This window comes from Nycticebus coucang, chromosome 3 (genome assembly GCF_027406575.1).
Source record: "Nycticebus coucang isolate mNycCou1 chromosome 3, mNycCou1.pri, whole genome shotgun sequence".
In the NCBI taxonomy this organism is placed as follows: domain Eukaryota; kingdom Metazoa; phylum Chordata; class Mammalia; order Primates; family Lorisidae; genus Nycticebus; species Nycticebus coucang.
Genome location: NC_069782.1, coordinates 41,212,800 through 41,234,123, shown reverse-complemented (window position 1 = coordinate 41,234,123; position 21,324 = coordinate 41,212,800). Strand labels below are relative to the sequence as shown.

Here is a 21,324-nt window from a genome sequence, read left to right as displayed (position 1 = left end):
AAAATATTTTACAGAAAAACCTAGGGAATAAGTGTTAAAGACTTTTATATTTGTACTCTTTTTTAAAAAAATCAAGACACTCAATAATTAAGGTTCTTCTCTCTTTTAAAAGTGTATAGTGTTGAGTTCTTACTTCAGATGAACTTCATGGGTGAGCTACAGGGAACCGAGATAGACCCAGAAGAATTCAACTCATTCTATAAAGTTGACAAGTGAAAAGGTAATTCCTCTTAAAAAACATTACATTAAACACCCACTTTGCAGGTAATTACTAACGGTAGGGGAAGTTAAAATGATAAACACACAAAAGGGTCTTATATAAGAAATGCTAAGAAAAGAGCTAAAAGGGGGTATAAATATCACAATGTGGTTTGATGATGGAATAGATAAGCAATAGGCCCAGAAAAAATTGGGAAATCTTCTCGGGTGAGGAATCATTTCAAATGTGTCTTAAAGACTTGAGAATTTTTAATGGAGGAAGAGAAGAGACATTTCAGAAACAATAAAAAGGTCAGAGGAAGGAAAGTTTGGGACAGTTTCTAGGAATAGATAGCAGTCAGCCTGGACTGCCAGACAGAACAAGAAGGCTAGGAATGTAGTGCTACATGGTAGGAAATGCCATATCAAACCATCTCGTCCTAATATTAGTATGTTAGCCTATCCCTGCACCTTGCCTACCACCATCATTACACATACATGCGAATGCGTGTGCACACACGCACACAGACACACACACACACACTCTCTAAGCAAATACTTTGGAATATGTGGGTTATATCTGGCGTATAACCAGATATAGGTATCTTCACCATAGAGCACTTCTAGTTTATCTTTGTATTTAATTTCATCTAGAAGAAAAACTTGAGATTTTTTTCAGTGTCATGAAACCCCATGACTTTTATTTCAATGTTCATGTATCATATTTCAATACCAGCACATTTTGTGTTCCATAATCTTCATGGATGGGCGGGCATTGTAACGTCCTTCCTCTTTGATACCATATTAATGTTCTGGTTCAGAGAGTTTTGACTAAGAATATGAAAATTTGTATTTCATTTTTCTTTTTTGTATGTGTGAAATGGTAGACCCTTAGAGAATTTTAACCCTGGAATTACTTCAAAGAGTTATCTAGCAGCAATATGTAGGGAAAATTGGAAAGACTTTGTGATTAAGAAAACAGTTAAAAGCTTACAAAGAGTACCTAGGAAAAGGTACTAAGGTCCTACACATAGTTAAGAATGGTGGAAATAGAAGATAGTTTCAAAAGGCTTTGTCAAGATAGACTCTAAAGCTAAGAATTGATGTGAATAGTGAGAAAGATGGCATTCTGTGCAGAGAATGGTAATATCATTAATAGCAATAAAAATGCCAAAAAGAAGGTTGAGAGAAGTTAACAAATACAAACATATATTAACAAAATATATAGATATATATTTTTTTTTTTTGAGACAGTGTCTCACTTTGTCACCCTTGGTAGAGTGCTGTGGCGTCACAGCTCATAGCAACCTCCAACTCTTGGGCTTAAGCAATTCTCTTGCCTCAACTTCCCAAGTAGCTAGAACTACAGGTGCTCACCACAACACCCAGCTATTTTTGTTGCAATTCTCATTGCTGTTTTAGCTGGCTGGGCCGGGTTTGAACCTGCCACCCTCAGTATATGGGACTGGCACCCTATCCACCGAGCTACATGCACCGCCCAACAAATATAATTTTGAACGTAAGAAATTTGAACTTCATCACTGGTGAAGTTTATCTGGGAAGTTAAACTTTATAGAATGTTAATTATTTGGAAGGGGCTAATTAGTAGGTAGTAGAAAAGAACATTGAGGTAATGAAAAAGTTTTCTTAAGAAGACTCTTGCTTCCACCAATATGAACTAGAATCTAAGTATCACCTGACCTATTAACTGGGGAAGGGAGGGACTGAGAAAGAATAATTTACATAATGGGTATAATCGCTCTGCAAGTAAAGGGCAATGGCACCATGACAGGAAAACCAGGGATATCCTATTTCCCCTGAAGGGATCGGTTCTTGCTAGCCTGTGTGAATGTGAACACTCACCTACATAACTGTGGTCCATAATGTTAGAGCAATATTATTTTTGTCCTTCATGTAGATTTCAGGACCTGTAGAATAATATAAAATGTATTTGGTCCTGTCCCTGGTTCTGGTCATACTGAATTTCCTGAGTGGTAGATGTGTGTCTATTGGTAGTCATCATGAGCTTCATTGGTTTTATACAAATGAGGTGACTAGGTGGGGACCCTAGACAGCTTTGGTCAGCCAAAGGCAAAACGATTAGAGGGTTAGAAATTTTCACCTCTCTGCCAACCTCCAGGAAAGTGTGGGATGGGGCTGAAAGAAGGGGTTGAGATCAAGCTCTGTAAAAACTCTTAGACAAAGAGATTTGATAAGCTCTGGGTTGCTGAACCATGAAATACTGGGAAGGTGGTGCACTCAGAGGGCATAAAAGGTCTGCCCTTTCATACATGTCCGATCCATGTCTTCATCTGGCTGTTCGTCTGTATCCTTTATTAGTGTCCTTGATAATAAACTGGTCAACTCAACAGGTGCTTTCCTGAGTTTCATGAGCTATCCCAACAAATTGATTGAATCCATTCAATCAATGGAGGGGAGTGTGAGAACCCCAGTTTGTAGACAGTTGGTCAGAAGAACAGGTGACAACCTAGTACTTGCAATTGGGGGGCATGCTATGAGACTGAGCACTTGCCCTGTGAAATCTGACATTCTTATCTAGGTAGACAGCTTCAGAATGAAACTGAATTATAGGACACCCAGTTGGTACCTGCTTGGAGAACTTCTTGGGAAAATCCCCTCACATCTGGTCATGGAGTGTTCAGTGTTGAGTTTGAGAACAGAAAGGAGAAAATAGTTTGTGTTGTCAGGAATGAAGAAACACAAAAGCTTTAGCATCTGAACATGCAGGCGCCATCAGCATTTAAAAATACCTTCATATCCATACTTCAAAAGAACGTAAAGTCATTTGATAATGAAAACAATACTTCCAGTCTGGTGTCTAATACTTTTACTTCCCAGCAGCATAATACCACTTTGGTCAGGTTGAACCACTGCACAAATTTGCAGCTCTTTCAGAAAAATAGTGAAAACAATTGGAAAGACATGATACACATGCGAATCGTGAGAAAATGGTACTATTGCCTAGTCCTTCCCCATAAATGTGAAACATCCTTGGCTCATCTCCACACTGTGTATTTATTATAAGCCCTTACAGCAGGGATTTTTGTTCTTCCAGGTTTTGTAGCACCAAATAGACATAGTGGCTAAACAAGAAATAATTCTGCAAAGTCGTCAAAATACTAATCACACATCAGAAATTCTCTGCTCTGCACTTTTTTACCCTCCAGCTTTGTCCATGAGTGTGCTGTGACAGAAGATTGCGTTCTCACCCTGTTTCTGCCACTGATACGATTTGTTGACCATGAGTAATGTTTTACTAATATCTTTTTGTATACTACTTTAAAATTTCAAAGTACTTGTATATGCAGTGACTCATTTACTTTAATGACTCATTCATTTTCATGTAGTGATGTCTCCCAAACCACAGATGATGATTGGACACATGCACTCTTGTGTCAGACTGCATGGGTTCAAATCCCAGTTCTACCTGCTAGCTGTGTGACCTTGGGCAAATCACATAATATACATATATGTGCTTCAGTTTTCTTGTCTATAAAATGGAACCTAATGAATAGAGTTGTTGAAGGAATTTAATGAGATAGTCCATGAAAGCACTGAGCACAGTAGCTGGAAAATAGTGTAGAGCTGAATAAATGTAAATAATCAGTAAACTATTACCCTGTTTCCCCAAAAATAAGACATCTTCCGAAAATAAGACCTACTTACAGGAAAGATAAGACATCCCCTGAAAATAAGACCTAGCGCATCTTTGGGAGCACACCTTAAAATAAGACACTGTCTTATTTTCAGGGAAACAGGGTAGTTACCTACCATACAGCAGTATAACTGTGGTTTATAAATAAATTAAGCAGTTGCTTTTCAGTGGTGTGCTTAGAAAAATCAAGCTTACATAAATCTATGCAACTCTATTCCTGATTTCCATAGAAAAGGAATTTTATTCCCTTCTGTCAGGTGTGAAGGGAGAACACCTGTCAGATGGAAAACAAACCCTACTTATTGCTGGAGTCAGCCTGGAGGAGTTTTTCTTCATAGTAAACTCCATGAAGGGAGCATGTCTGTCCTATTTGCTGTTGGACTTCTGGAACCCAGCACACACTAGGCATACAATAAATATTTGTTAAATGAATAAACAGAGAAAATTCTATATAGGCATATGATTAAATTTTAGATCAGTACATTCTAAGAATCCAATAGGAAAGAAAAAGTGATCTTTAAAAGTAGATTTAGAGATGGTGTCTCTAATTACTATGAGTTCCTTATAGAAAAACGGTTCATGAATACTGAAGGGATATTAATAATATGCTTAATGATGGGACTTTCATCTTTTTTAAAAAATGAAAACAAAATATTTTATAAAATTTAAAAATGGAGTTCTGTATCTGCAAAATAGTGGAAGGAGCTTTCATAAAGAACTAGAAATGTTGGGTTTCATTCATTATAAAAACTCCAAATCCCCAAACATTGCCGCTTATCAATTGTTCAAACGTTCTCCGTTTTCCAATCTTCAATGCTTTTAAAGTCTTTATATTCCAAATTCATACATCTCAAAAAGTTTTCATGACGTGTCGATTTTGGCTCTAACTACAAATTTTAGAAATTATATTGTCAATCAATTTGATACACATGTAAGCTGGTAAATTCTGGGAAGTCTTCAGAAGGCAAAATCCATTTGTTTCTTCACTGAGTCAATCATTCATTCATTCAACAAATGTTAATGAGTGCCTACACTGTGCAAGGCAGTCACCAAGGCGATAGTTGCAATCCTTTTGCTCCTGGAGTTTGCAATCTAGAGAGTTATGCTAGGGGTCAGATCACCCCATGTTTTGGAAATCTTGTTCTATGTCGGCCTCCCTGAATTTTCAGAGTGTTCATTTCCACACTTCAGGACGTTGTCTAACGCTGGTCTAACTAACAGGATACATCTGCATGATAAACACAAACTAACTGAAAGATAAAATATTCAGACATTACTCACACATCCACAAATGTCTTGGAGATGTATAAAATAACGTAGACAAAATTCCACATACTGGAGTCCTACAGGCACAGTTGAGTAAGATAAAGTGAGATAAGCTCCGTTTGATGTCACAGTTGAAAACTACATTTGTAAATTGGTCTAATCCATCTCTAGCCAAGTTCTCTAAAACAGCTTCAAATCCTTAAAAAGCCCCTGCCTGCTAGATTTTGCATTTACATCTTAGCATTGTCTTAAAAGATTGTAGTTTGTTCACACAACTAGAGAATTCCCTATTGATGACACAATCGAGGGAGCACAAAAGTCTGTTATTCTTTCGAAAGTCAATTGTAATTTAAGCTCATTATCTTTCTGCAGATGTTCTGTCTCAAATGGCAACAGAATCAAAATGTGAATGTTCCTGTGAAAAGGTTTGGAAATTCTTTTCCTGAACTATGCCCCACATACTTGCCTTCAAAATCATAGCAGCAAAATGATTAGAAAAATCTGTCCCACTGGCCATTTATTTGACCACGAGAAAGAACTTAAAGTCACCTGGATTTCAGACAAAGTTCATAGCAGGTTTTTCCCTCTAACTCTTAATACCTAATTGGCTTATTAAATTGAAGATTGAATTTCATGTGAGAGCAACCTGATATTTATTTCGGTATGATTTGGGACGTGTCAGTGACTCACGATTATTAATAATAAAAAGCATTAGTGCCAGTTGTGATAAATTCTTTCCTTTTCCTTCTGACTTCTGTGTAACTTAAGGGAACCACGAGTGGCCTCTCTATGCGTCTTAGGAATGGCTACTTTTGATTTAAACTTTAGAGAAAGGCTTAAATTTAAACTAACTAAATTTTACTGGAGAAAACTGGCCATCTGTGACATGCAGTCTGTCCTAAATGCAGCAGGTGTGATAAGCGCTCCTTCACTTTGACAAAACAACCTGGCGTATATTCATCAGCATTTAGCATTATGCAAATGAAGCATACAATACAGAGACTTCTAGAAAACACAAACGTAAACTACCTGCTTATTTTACAGTTTCTTCTGTAACATCGTGACAATATTGGGCTTGACATGAAACTATGTGATAACTTTATTATTAACCGAACACTTACAACTAAGTGAAAACATACTCACCAGGAGCTCCAAATTTATACAATGTAGTGAAATGACCATTTTCTCATTTCAAGCATGCAATGATTTCCCTTTATGAGAATTTTGTGGCATTGCCTGAATAGCTTTAATATTCCTTCATTAAGTGATAACTGAAATATATGTTTTATTAAACTTTTCTTATAAAAATGTGAGCTATCTCTTTCAAACTGAGTAATACTCACTTGGTCTCCACTCATTCTCTTTTGTAAACCTACTTTACAAAACACTGGGGGTCCTTACTGCCCCTCCTCCCCCTCTCCAGTTCACTCTAGTAAAAAATGATATGCATTCACGGATGGGAATCTGTTACCATGTTGTTGAAATCAGCATATCTCTGGTATCTTTGCTGTCTGCCCTGGGGAGTGACGTAGTGTGATGAGCTGGGGGAACTTGGTATTCTGTTGCCCCTTTTCTTACCACCCAAAGGGGCAACAGAAAATGTACTGGGTAGTTCTGAATGGTTTTATTTCATTTTCAAGAAGATAATCTTTAAGCTGAGCTTCATAAATATGTACTTTGGGGGACTATCTGAAATATTAAATGTATTCTTGGGGAATATTTTGGGGACTCAATTTCTACATTTGAAAACTAAGACAATATTCAAATAATTGCCTCAGTTTTCATGATCTATTTAGAATGCTTCAACTGGGCAATCATTCTTTCTTTCAGGTACATTTTTGTGCTTAAGGTATTAAGTGCCGATAATTATTGCTTCCTTTTCATTCAGTAAAGTAAAATCAGGCTTAGGTGTCTAGATTTACGATAAGTCAAAAATTATAATCTGTGTAGGTGGTTCTTGCAGATAATTTTTCAGTGAATGATACTTTCTAGAAGATGTTATTGCACGGTCTACTTACCTATGGGAATATGTGTAACAAAGTGAGTGTCTTCTCTACAGAAGAAGGAACGTCTGTTGTGTATCACTGGTTTCCATATGTCCAATTTTAGGAAGAAGAATATCCCTTGAATCCAGTTTATATTTGGGGAAAGTGACATAAGCTTTGTATGACATATATATTTGAATATGTATGCACGTATATTATAGTTTAATTTTATGAAGCCCTAAGCTTTAAAGTATTAAATAGACTTCTATGATAGCACATCAGCTTTGGTAGTTTAGATTTCTCTAGAATTTATCAATCAAAAAATATAAAACTTAACTAAGAACTAATGAGAGTGGGCTTACAGGTATCCTGTGAAGATCAGTTCATGAAACTAGGCCTTTTGCTAGTATTTTCTTACCACACTCAAAAAACACTTGGTAAGAAAAAACCCCCTAAATTGTAACCAATGCACCTTGATAATATGTATTTAGTGGAATAAATATACATTATATTATGATAGAATTAATAATAGTAAATACAAGTAATACTTAAATTAAAAAATATATAATACTAGAGTTCCTATCCTTGCTTCCAGCAAACTGAAAAGTTAAGATTGGCACCCTTTCCGAATACATAATAAAATGCATGGCAACAAAATAAAAAGCCAATTGCCTCTAGAACCTGAACAGAGTATAAACATGGTATAATAACTTGCCATTTTCAGGAGAACAGAGGTCGTATTTGCAATGAACTAGAATTTCAGATCAGATAGCTCAGCGATACGGACCGTGGAACAGGTCAGGGTGAGGGGCAATGTGTAGGTTTCTTTCAAGTGGCAACAACCTTGAACTGATGCAGTTTGAAGTACAGGCTAATGAGGGGGTTTGCTAATCTCTGCAAAAGTTATGGACCAAAGATTCATTTAATCCTGGCCCTGGTGATTTATTCAAAAGTCACAGACTTTATTCTTCTTACACGGTTTCAGTCTGCAGACTGGAAAACCTCTCCCTTTACACACTGAGAATTCCCACTGCAGTGAATGGAAGGTCTATGTGTGTGACGAGCACGTGAACAGTGGGGGTTCAAGCCCAGAGAAAGACGATGTCGAGTGGCCTTGGTAAAGAATTTATACACCACGTGTTCACAGCTTCTTGATAGGTATAATTATCAGTGTTGTCTTTTCCTGTTACTATGTGCTGGGATTCTGAAGCACGGTTTCAATTTGTGAATATCAGATGTTTGATCAAGTAGCTTTTCCTCCAGGGCCTGAAAGGGGGGAAAGAGTAAAGAAAAATCAGTGATTAGTATTCATTTGTCAACTATGATATGCCAAAAATATCAAAAGAGCATGTGCTATGTGAGAACGGCAAGGATTATTTTGGGCGTTATCATTCATGCCTCATCTTCCACACATGCAAAAAAATCTTGTTTGATGTTTGCAAAGGAAGTAATTCTCGAATGAGGATGGAAAAGCCACAGTTATTCCCTAAAATGAAATAAAGAACACCAGTTTGGAAACATTTCAAATGTAGAACAGTTCTTCTCATTTCCAGATGATTCTATTTTTTCTCCATGAAGGCAAAGAATAAATAACATTTAAATTGCCACTCTCAGGCATTTAGTTGTGCTTTTTGTCAAGGTACAAGCCAGCAAAGCCTCTCTCTGCAAGGCTAGAAGCACCAATATTTCTTCTCTGAAGCAAACACTAAACCCGTCTCTCCTCCCATGAGGTCAGCCTGACACCGTGTGGAACTGAGTAGGCAGCTGCCCTCATGGTCAGATTTGGAGAAGCAGGCTCCCCACAGACCTTCCCCATACCTGCCTCGCTTCCATAGGAGACGGGTCTTTCAGAGAAAATGATGGTTTTCAGTCTTTTCTTAAAGCAGCTGATATGTTTACTGTATTTTTTTATTGTTTGAGGTTAATTGAGAGTACAAAGAATTAGGTTACACTGTTTGCATTTGTTAGGTAGTCCCTCTTATACTTGTGTGCTATCCACAGGAGGTGTGCAGACACCATAAGGTTGTGTCCCTTAGGTGGGAGCACCCCATCCCCCTCCTCCTCCCCTCTCCCTCGTTCCCCCACACCCCACCTTGAATTGATTTCAGTTTTTCTCTTTTGTGGGTATGTATTAGATAGCCTACTGGTATCGTATTAGAAAAATCATTTTATCACAAGGACATTAGCACTAGACTGTTTTTGTTTTTAGTTTTTTTTGTTGTTGTTGTTGCTGTTCTTTTTGAGCCTGAGTCTTACTCTGTTGCCCAGGCTAGAATACCATGGCACCAGCCTAGCTCACAGCAATCTCAAACTCCTGGATTCGAGGGATCCTCCTGCCTCAGCCTCCCAAGTAGCTGGGACTATAGGCATCTACCACAATGCCTGACTAATTTTTGATATTTTTCATAGAGACTGGGTCTTAGTCTTGCTTAGGCTGGCGTCTACCTCGGTAGCTCAGGCACTCCTCCTGCCTCTCTCTCCCAGAGCACTAAGATTACAGCCTTGAGCCACCTACAAAATGGAGTTTTTCTTTTTTTGTAGAGACAGAGTCTCACTCTGTCACCCTCGGTAGAGTGCAGTGGCATCACAGCTCACAGCAACCTCCAGCTCTTGGGCTTAGGCGATTCTCTTGCCTCAGCCTCCCGAGTAGCTGGGACTACAGGCGCCTGCCACAACGCCCGGCTATTTTTTGTTGCAGTTTGGCTGGGGCTGGGTTTGACCTCACCACTCTTGGTATATGGGGCTGGTGCCCTACTCATTGAGCCACAGGTGCTGCCCGAAAAAATGGATTTTAATAAAATTCATCTGCCTGCTGTGCATGGACACTCTCCAGCTGCCACCCCTTCCACAGACATGCCAACCACTCCCATCCCCATCCCTATCCCCCGAGGTCTGCAGAGTGAGCAGAAAACAACGGTATTGTCAGGAGTCACTTCACCTGCACGTTGTGGTTAAAACGAACCACAGCAGCGTGAACACCGCCACTATTACTGCTGTTACTAATTAAAATCGAGTGCTCACTGTCACATATTATGCCAAGAGTTTTACATAATTTTTTTCTTATATAATCTCCACAACAGACATTTTACTGAGTCTTAGACTGAATAACTTCCTAAAGGTCACTGAGCTACAAAGTGACAAGAGATCTGAAGACTGAGTTTTTAATGAATTAAATTATCATATAGTTACACGCACTGAGGGAATGGTACTCACAACAGGTGAGTTTCCTGAGAGATGTCCAGCAGCTGAGAGCACTGGTCATTCAAAATGTGGGTCACTGAAATACTTTTTGGGAAGTATCATCTATGCTAAATGTTCTTAACATTTACTTACCTCACTCCTGTGATTTATAATTGTACAGATTAGTGATTTTTTTTAAAAAAGCAAAAGCCTCTTTTTCATATGAGTGTGAATTTTATTGATGAAATCGCCTTGCTAACTCTTACATGAGCCACTGTAATAAGCAGAATAGTGCCTCCCTAACCCTGAATATGTTCATGTCTTAATCTCCAGAACCTATGAATATGTTTTAGATGATGTGGCAAAGGGAAATTAAGGTTGCAAATGGAATTAAGATCGCTAATCAGCTAATGTTAAAATAGAGAAATTATGCTGGGCTATCCAGTTGAGCCCAAGGTAATTAAAATTAGCAGAGGAGTTAGAGCAAGAGTAAGACCTGGTCTCTACAAAAAATAGAAAAATTAGCTGAGCATGGTGGTATATACCTGTAGTCCCAGCAATTCGGGTGACTAAGGCAGGAGGATTGCTTGATCTCAGGAGTTTGAGGTTGGTTGCAGTGAGATTTGATGAGGCCATTGTACTCTGGCCTGGTTGACAGAGCAAGACCCTGTCTAAAAAAAATAATAAAATAAAATAAAATAAAAGTGGGAGGGATGGGCCAAAGAAACAATCTCAAGAGAAATTAAAAAAAAAATACTCTAATAGAACCTTTTTGGAAGGAAGTATGGAGAAACCTCAAAGAACTCAAGTTAGACCTCTCATTTGATCCTGCAATCCCATTACTGGGCATCTACCCAGAAGGGAAAAAAAAAAAAAAACTTTTTATCATAAGGACACTTGCACTAGACTGTTTATTGCAGCTCAATTTACAATCGCCAAAATGTGGAAACAGCCTAAATGCCCACCAACCCAGGAATGGATTAACAAGCTGTGGTACATGTATACCGTGGAATACTATTCAGCCATTAAAAAAATGGAGACTTTACATCCTGTGTATTAACCTGGATGAAGTGGAGCACATTATTCTTAGTAAAGCTTCACAAGAATGGAGAAGCATGAATCCTATGTACTCAATTTTGATATGAGGACAATTAAGTACATGGTGGGGGTGAAGAGGGGGAAAGCAGAGAGAGGGGTGGGGGGGTGGGACCTTGGTATGTGCCACACCTTTTGGGGGCAAGACAGGATTGTAAGAGGGACTTTACCTAACAAATGCAATCAGTGTAACCTGGTTTCTTGTACCTTAATGAATCAACAACAACAACAACAACAACAAATACTCTGAACTAAATTAAACTAAAAACACAACTTAACAAAATTTGTGGGATGAAGTGAAAGCAGTGATCAGAGGGACATTTATAGGACTGAATGTGTATTTTGGAAAAGAAGAAAGATGAGTCAGTCACCTAAGCTTCCATTTTATGAAAGGAGAAAAAGAAGAGCAAATTAAACACAAAATGAACAGAAGAAAGACCTGACTTATTCCACTTGGTGAAATGTCTTCCGGGTTCATCTACATTGCAAATGGCAGAATTTTCCCCCCTTTTAAGGCTGAATAGTATCCACTGTGCATGTATGTGTGTGTCCATTTATCTGATGTTAGATACCTACTTTGCCTCCTTATCTTGGCTATTAGAAGTAATGTTCCGATCAACATGGGCGTGCAGGTATCTCTTTGGCACACAAATTCTCTTTCAATTTGGTTTCAATTCCTTTGGATGTACACCCAGAAGTGTGATGGCTGGATCATATGGAAATTCTCTTTTTAGTTTCTATACTATTTAGCCTCTATACTATTTTCCAAATGGTTGTGTGGCTTTACATTCCTACCAATGGTGCCTAAAAGCTCCTTTTTCTCTGTACTCTCACCAAAACTTCCTATTATTTTACCTTTTTGATAGTAGCTATTCTAAGAAGTGTGATGTGAAGTTACATTGTGGTTTCCCTGTGCATTTCCTTGATGATTAGTGATGATGACCATTTGTTCATATATCGGTTAGCCATGCATTAGACTTTTGAGAAGGGTTTTTTAGGCCCTTTGCCCACTTTTCAGTCAGTTATTTAATTTTTTTGTTACTGAGTTCCTAATACATTTTGGATATTAGCCCATTATGGTATATATGGTTTATAAATATTTCCCCTAGTTTGTGGGTTATTTATTCACTTGATTAATTATTTACTTTTCTGTACAGAAGCTTTTTAACTTGACGTGACCCCATTTGTTTCCTTTTGCTTTTGTTGCCCATGCTTTGGGAGGCGCACCCAAGCAATCTTTGTCCAGACCAATGCTGTTGTGCATTTCTCTTATACTTTTTTTATTAGTAGTTTTACAGTTTCATATCTTATGTTTAAGTATTTAATTTCCTTTCTGTTTGTTTGTATATGGTTTGAGATAAGAATCCAATTTCCTTCTTCAGCTTATTTCCTTCTTCTGTTTGTGCAGATCCGGTTTTCCCAACACCATTTATTGAAGAAATTGTCCTTTCCCCATTCTGTGTTCTTGGAAACTTTGTCAAAACATCAATTGACTGTAAATGTGTGGATCTTTTTCTGGGCTCTCCATTCTGGTCTATTTGTCTATGTGTCTGTCTTTGTATCAGTACCATGCTGTTTTGATTACTGTAGCTTTGTAACAGATTCTGAAATCTAAAGTCAGGTATTGTGATGTCTCCAGTCTTGTTATTCATGCTTAAGATTGTTTTGGCTTTTTGAGGTCTTTTCTGCTCCCATACAAATCAAAACATTTTTTTCTATTTCCATGATAATTGATATTGGAATTTTCACAGGAATCACAGTAAATTCTACAGAATTATAAGGTAATAAGTTTGGATTATTTTAAGCCACTCCATTTGTGGTAATTTTTGATGTTGGCAATAGAAAACTAATGCAGCTGCAATGAAGTACTTTGAAGCATGGGGTACTGTTTTTGAGGTTAAGTGATAAGGGTAATTTGGGTAACTCCATGAGATTGAATTCACAGAAGGGTCACAGGTGTGTCTATGAGATGAAATCAGGAAATGTAAGACAGGTTCCACTGAGCAAACAGACCACGTGGCAAAATGGGTAAGAGCACAATGCTTTAAAACCCATGATTTCGGGTTTGAGTCCTGGCCCTATCACGTGCTCACTGTGAAGTGCTGAACACATTTAAAAAAATTTCTACCTGTCTCAGTTCCTTGCATTAAAACAAGATTAAGAACAGTATCTAATCCTCTTAAGGCTATTGTGAAGATTAAGTAACTTAATATATAGAAGTGCTTATAAGAGCTTTTAACACATACGCATTGTTTAAAGAAGTGCCAGTCAGCATTAAAATTATTACCACTCCAGTTTTCTGTTTGGTAACTCTGAGTTCTTTGGATAAAATCTCATCAGAGTCGCCCTGGTTCTCATCCTGACGAGGGTGAGAGTTTGGAAAGTCATTCCCTGGATTAGATGGCCGGGACCATGGGTGTCATCCTGGTAGCAGAGGGTACAGAGGGAGTTTCAGTAGGGGGAAAAATAAACAAAATTGGGCTCTAAAAAGGAGAAAATAGTCAGTAAGGCCACTGACAGAGGTGAGCTCCTTTGTAAATCTGTTAAGATACAGCCTTGTTTTGACTATAATAAATCCTTCATTTTATATCTACCAGCAGTTGAGGTCAGGGATAAGATTTAGGTCTTGACTAATTCTCAGAGTTTTGAAATCTTAAGAGGTATTCCTGCTCCTTTTTACTTTTATTCTTTGGGAGTCTGGGTGGAATATACGAATATACACGAAGTCACAGTTTAAAACTGAGATGCTTAAAGCTGAACAAATGGAACATTTTCTCAAAAAAAAAAAAAGAAATGTAATTTACATTTTATGAAATGTATTATTCATCCTGATTATCAAATGTAGAATTTAAGGAAAAATATAATTGATTTTTACTTTAAGAGAGTTTAAAATTTAAAGTAGGTGTGAAAGCTGGGCATGGTGGCTCATGCCAATAATCTCAGCACTCTGGGAGACTGGGGCAGGTGGATTGCTTGGGGTCAGGAGTTTGTGGTCATTCTGTGTAACACAGAAACTATACCTCCATGATAAATTTAAAAAATTAGCCAGGTGTGGTGGCACTTGTTACTAGGGAGGCTGGGGTAGGAGGACCACCTGAGCTCAGGAATTCGAGGCTGTAGTGATCTATGACCTGCAATGGCACTTGAGCCTGGACAATAGAGGGGCACCATGTTTCTAAAAAAATAAAGGAAAGGAAAAGGAGAAAAGAAAAAGTAGGTAAAAGAAACAAACTTCCCACACAGTTCTTGCATTCGACCTACTTCCCATTTGTATTTGTGGCCATCCTTTACCATTTCTAGGTACTTCATAACTTTTACCATCTGAGATAAAAGAAATATTGCTTGTAATTTAGAGAACAGAATTATTATGTCATCTGATAAACAACAAGATACTATTTGACAAGTATTTTGCTGTACCTGCTTTTTGCTCCACTGATTAAACTTGAAAAAAATCTGAGATCTGTTTCAAATTAAATAGTTAAATTAGCTGCACATCTTCTCAGAAACAACCACTGTATGAGTTAGCAAGTGTAACAAATCTCATTTAATCTTTAAAAATCAATGTAATTAAAATGCAATTAAGAGCCAATCTAGGTCTCTTTGACAGAATTGACCATAAAATCTGTGGATGATGTGACTTGGTTATATTTTATTTGTACCTGAAATGGTCACTGCAGCCTCTTCTCTAGGGACCATGATCATGTGTATTGCAAGTGCTATATCATGGCAGGCATAAACACAAATTTCTTATTCACTTAAAAAGGACTTTTCCAAATCCCAGGTTAGACAAAACATAGTTTGTAAATGCCTTTTGTTAAAAAGAAAAAAAAAAAGTTAAGTGTTTGGTGAGGAAGCAATAGGAAATCCTGAGGAGATGTAACAAAGACTTGATAGAACAGAGAAGTGGAATTGAGTATATGGCCCAGCAAATACGGCCAAGTTGTCTACTTCCAAAGATGACTGAATGAGTATAACATTGGAAGCTTTTAGTAAGACCTGAGAGGTCTGAATGGCAGCATATTTCTTTCAATTGTTCTTTCTGAACAATTTAACTGTGGGCCAATATGGTAAATAAATTGGGAGAATAAGTCTGTATTATCAAGGATGGAAGAAAGTTCTTTAATGTCTGGTGAAAAAATAATGGGTTGGCATCATTACCAAAGGGACCTTTGGAAGGATTCTGGATGCATAAATGTGAAAGGGATTTCACATTTGTAATGGAAAAGAAGAGAAGGATGTGAACAAGGTGACTCATCCATACCTGTCCACTGATTTCTATCTCAACTACATCATCCTAGTCTAAGCCACCATATCTCTTCCCTGAACTACTACATATTGGCATCCTAACTGGTCCACTCAATGCAATAATCCATTCTCCCTGTAGCCAGAGTGATCTTTGTGATATGTAGATGATATCACTCCCTTGCTTAAAAACCTCCGGTGGCTTCCACTGCAATCCAATCTAACTTAGTGGCTTCCAGAGCTCTCTGACCTGGCCTCCACTGGCATCATAACACACCACCATCCTTCTCACTCACTATTCTCTACCCAGGCCTTCTTTCTGTTTCTCAAACACCAAATGGCAGCTATTACATTATGCAATGTCTTCCTCTTTTTATTCTCTTTGCCTGGCTGCTGCTTGTCATTCAATTTCTTCTTAAATGTTACCTTCTCATTTTGATGGTCTTCCCTGGCCACCCATTTAAGACACCATCTTTCTGGTTTCTATTTAAACATCCTATTTTAACAATGCAAAGTACTGGTCCCAAGAGAGTGTTTCTATTTATTTGTTTGTTTATTAAGTCTGTCCTCCTACCAGAATGTACAAGGACTTTGCTTTGCTCACGTCATGTCTGCAGCTCACTGAATAGCTCCTGGCTTACAGCATGTCAAATACTTAACTGTTCAAAATATAGTTTAAAAATGAAATGTAATTTTTAGGTAAAGATACTAAAATATGGTATATATAATAAAACTAGCATGCTATAAAAGATACATATTGTTGAATTCCCAGGACTGTCCAAAGACAAATCCCATACTTAAAAAAAAAAAAAAATTCCCTATGTAGCCTCTCCTTTTTATGAATGTCACAAAAACTTGAAAATATGTTATAGCTAATGTTTCTGATTGTAAAAATAATAATCTGATATTGAACAACCTAAAACCTATATTACACATGATCATTTTTTCAAGAACATTTGAACTTAATTTCAAATACATATTTGCAGATACCATAGTGGAAAAGTAGCTAACAATATGTAGTGTCTTCCAAAGGGTAGAGAGGAAATTTTATATAACTCCAGAATATCTGATGTTGGTAGATAAAATATTAATACCTGGTAGAGTGAGAAGGAAGCTAATTCTATGATACTTGTAAGTGTGGCTGCAAGGAATCCACTGAAGCTATTTCATCTTGATATCGTCATCTAAAAAATGGGATTTTAATGCCACTTGCCTTGAAGGGTTTTTCCGGGAATTGGGGCTAATGTGTGACAAGGGTCAAGGACTTAGTAAGTACTTCAACGATGGTGACTCTTACTAGTAATATTTTTTTTTCATTTTTCTTGAAAATATACAACGGAACCTGACTTAGTATTCTTTTTCATAAAATGGAATTTAGAAAATGACAGGGAAAGCTTAGACACTTTTCATTTTTACTTAAATACAATTTTTACTTCTTTTTAGGTTTTGTTTTGACAAATATTAATTGTATATATTTATGTGCTGTTTTGATACATATATACATTAGGAAATGATCTAAATTAGGTTAATTTACATATTTATTATCTCAAATACTTATCATGTCTTTGTGGTGAGAACATTTGCAACTATTCTTTTAGCTAATTTGAAATACACATTATTATTAACTATGGTCACAAAGTAATCTATGTAACAGATTCCCAGAATGTATTTCTCTTGTCGAACAGAAGGTGAAACTCCATACCCTTTGACTAGCCTCTCCTTTTCCCTGCCCACTCGCCCCCATCAACCTTCCAGCCTTTGATAACTACATTCTTCTTTCCACTTCTATGAGTCTGAGTTTTTAGATTTCATATATAAGTGAGGTCATGTGGCATTTATCTATACATGGTTTATTTCACTTAGCATAATGCCCTCTGGTCCATTCATTATTGTCAAAAATAACATAATTTACTGCTTTTTAAAGGCTTTTTTTATTTCATTGAATTTTTAAAATCCTCTCATCCATCAATGGGCACTTCAGTTGTTTTTATATCTTGGCTTTTGTGAATAACGCTGCAGTCGTCATGGGAGTACAGACATCTTTTTGACATGATTTCAATCTCTTTGAATACTATTCAGAAGTGTAATTACAGCTGGATCATATGGCAATTCTATTTTCAATTTTTTGAGGAGGCTCCATACTGCTTTCCAAAATGGCTGTACTGCTTTACATTCTGACTGATAGCACAGCCATGTGTATGTTAGACACGTTTTAAATGAGCACCCTAAGAGAACTTCAGACTCTCTCAGAGCATGGACACTGGCAGCTTTCTACTGCATTCTTCTCAGAGGATCAGTTTACTTTCCATTCTGACTGATAGCGTACATAAATTGTAAAGTCTTCTAAAGGAGATCTTCCCAGGGTGGGGACTATAAGGTACTCAATTTCCACACTGGATAAGACAACTGGCCGAGAGGGAAGTGAGGACTTGAAGCCAGCTCCCACTCTTCTCATGTAGGTCTGGGTTTGCACAGATTTTCATTTTCCTAATCTGTGCTATGTATAAAGGCATCCTAGAGTCTTCACCTGCCCCTTACAAAGTATTTATTTTTTCAAAATAGCTTACATTTGTGGAAAATATACCTCAATGACACATAAATGATTCTGTTTACATGTTTTGAAATCATTTTCTTTTGTTTGGTTGATTTTGCTTGGATTGTTAAATCTAGTGATTTTGTTTCAGTTCTACAGTCTAAGTAATCATGTTAAAAAATTAAAAAACTTAGATATCCATGTGTGCATATATATGTATATGTATGTATAAGACTCTACCTATACAGAATAAGTCCACTCTCACCTATGACATGTGGTTTTGTTGTGTTTGTTGCTGCTGCTGCTGTTGCTGCTGCTGAATTAGCAATTGCTGTTGCTGCCGACGCCGGGCTGTCCGTAGCTTTTCAAATCGGGCCTCCATCTCTTCCAGAACCTTTGGGGTATATCGGACCACGAGCTTGACACTGTCTTTAGCAGCCTTGAGTAGTTCTACAGCTTTCTCATGGTGCTCTCCTTCCACACTCTGAAAAGACAATGACACTTTCCCCTAAGAGACAAATCTGAGATTACTATCATTAATAAAAACCCAAAGTTTAAGTTTCAAAATTTCAAAAGGCAAGGCAAATGGGATATTTTACCATCACCATTATTATTTATTATGTCTGTGGATAAACGACAAGCATGTTAGGCTGTGCTAGAGTACAGAATGGATGGGCGTTCAACTAAGAAGAGTAAATGACAGTGAAGACCTAAATTACAAAGTTAACATTTCAAATGGGATTTCCAAGTGTTATCTGGAAGAGTAAATGCACTTGTCATGAAATTTTTGAAAAACTTAAAAAATATATTAGTAAAGGAGAACTTTTTTTGTCGATATTAAAATTTACTGAGAATCTATAATGGTGTCTTATTATTATAGTAAAAGTGCAGAGCAGAGCAGACAGCCCAGAGAGGAATCTGCAATACGTAAAATTTTATTATATAATAAATGAGGACTTCAGACCAAGGAAGAAAAGGAGTATTAAATAATAATGCCTGAAAAAATAATAATTAAATAATGCAAAATAATGCAGGACTCAGTCTTGTACTCTGCTAATTTAATCAATTGATTAAAAATGTAAATGTAAGGGCAGGCATGGTGGTTGATGCCTTCTAGTACTCTGGGAGGCCGAGGTGGGTGGATTGCCTGAGCTCACAGGTTCACAACCAGCCAAAGTGAGACCTTGTCTCTAAAAATAGCTGTCAAATTGTGGTATATGTACACCATGGAATATTATGCAGACTTAAAAAAGATGGAGACTTTACCTCTTTCATGTTTATATGGATGGAGCTGGAACATAATCTTCTTAGCAAAGTATTTCAAGAATGGAAGAAAAAGTATCCAATGTACTCAGCCCTACTATGAAACCAATGTATAGCCTTCATATGAAAGCTATAACCCAATTATAGCCCAAGAATATGGGGAAAGAGGATAGGAAGGGGAGGGGTGGGGGTAGGATTGGTGGAGGGAAGGTAATCAGTGGGAACACACCTATGGTGCATCTTACAAGGGTACGTGTGAAATTTACTAAATGTAGAATATAAATGTCTTAACACAATAACTAAGAAAATGCTGTGAAGGTTATGTTAACCAGTTTGATGAAAACATTTCAAATTGTATATAAAACCAGCACATTGTACCGCATGATCGCATTAATGTACACAACTATGATTTAATAAAAAAAAGCATGAAACAACAAACTGATACAAAGGTGAAGGCTTATCATCTTTCAGCGGAAAAGGAATTCTTAATAAAAATACCAATGTGTGGGGTGGCACTTGTGGCTCAAAGGAGTAGGGCGCCAGCCCCATATACCAGAGGTGGCAGGTTCAAACCCGGCCCTGGAGAAAAACTGCAAAAAAAAAAAAAAAAAGGTGTGGAGTGGAAATCAAAAGATTGCATTTGCAAATTGTAAGTTTCTATGACTCCAACACTATAAAAAGAGCAAATAACGTGCCAGAAAAAAATTTTCAGTACATGACAGTCAATTTACTCACATTTTTCATATGAAGAGCTCTAATTAGTCAAAAAAGATCTAAGAAAATGAACAAGTGGGATGCATGAAAAAATAATACAAAATATAAAAGACCAATAAACCTGTGAAACAATGGACAAGCTCCTTAGTGATCAAAAAACTACAGACTAACACAAGCTATGTCATTTTTAATAGAAATAGGAACTGCACTTTAAAATACGGTACACGGACAAGGATGTACAATTTTTCTGAAGAACACCATTATTATGTATTAAGTAAACCCTTTATAATGGATACTTTTACTTTTAGAGAGGGGCATTAAGGTTATAATCAATATGCACACATACTGATAAGGTAGGTATGTGTAAGAGATCAGCCTGTTGCATACAGGTATAACATCCTCTTTAAACAAAACTGATGCTTAACTCCTGGATGCCAAGGCATTCCAGTAAGAAGGTCAAGAAACAAGGCCTGCAGCATAGATAACTCTTCGTAAAGATACTTATCTAACTTTCCCAGTGGTCATGGGGTTTGAGAGAGGGCCTGAGACATGATCATCCACACATGTTTTACCAAAAACTCTTGCTATATAAGAATACTTTTTGCAAGGTGTATTCAGGGTTCTACCCTTTTGTAACCACCTGAGACATGATTTCTGTTCAAAAATCCTTATTACATGTTCTTTTCCTTTTTGTTCTGAGAAACTATGTTTGTCAGACCCTTTGGCCTCTCAGCATCCTTGAGACTTTGAGGGTAAGTGTGCAGACACCTGCTCATCATGGAACAGTATAATGTAATGCAAAACAAAAACTTATCAATTATTGGGTTCTGAATTTCAAAACAGTCTTTTGAACATCATGGCACAGACAACAGGTGAGAAAACTATGTTTCCCCTAGGTAAACACAGAGCTGATCTTTTCCCAATCCTCTAAGGATTCTCTAGATTGAAATGAAGAAGACGCAAAAGAGAAGAAAGTTGCAATCAGACTTTATAGGAGACCCTGCCCCCTACTCCTCTGAGCTGATCACCAGGGCAGATGACATTAAGTGGATATCAAATTGGGTTGCAGAAAAATAAAGTAAGTTATATCTCAAGCATATTTGAATCATATATTGAAGTTCATAATTTCTACTATTATACAGATTTGGAGACTTAAGGGGTTGTCCTTAATT

General features: G+C 37.2%; 1 protein-coding gene across 1 annotated transcript in view; it reads right to left on the bottom strand.

The window, feature by feature from the left end:
- Nucleotides 1–3,031: 3,031 nt before the first annotated feature.
- Nucleotides 3,032–21,324, bottom strand: part of LIN7A (lin-7 homolog A, crumbs cell polarity complex component) — a 173,334-nt gene continuing 155,041 nt past the window's right edge. Inside the window, exons 5-6 of the mRNA XM_053585504.1 lie at nt 18,441–18,659; nt 3,032–8,391 (exon numbers count right to left, since the gene is read on the bottom strand). Of these exons, the coding sequence (XP_053441479.1) occupies nt 18,441–18,659 (219 nt within the window). The 3' untranslated portion in view covers nt 3,032–8,391. The remainder of the gene's footprint in view (nt 8,392–18,440; nt 18,660–21,324) is intronic.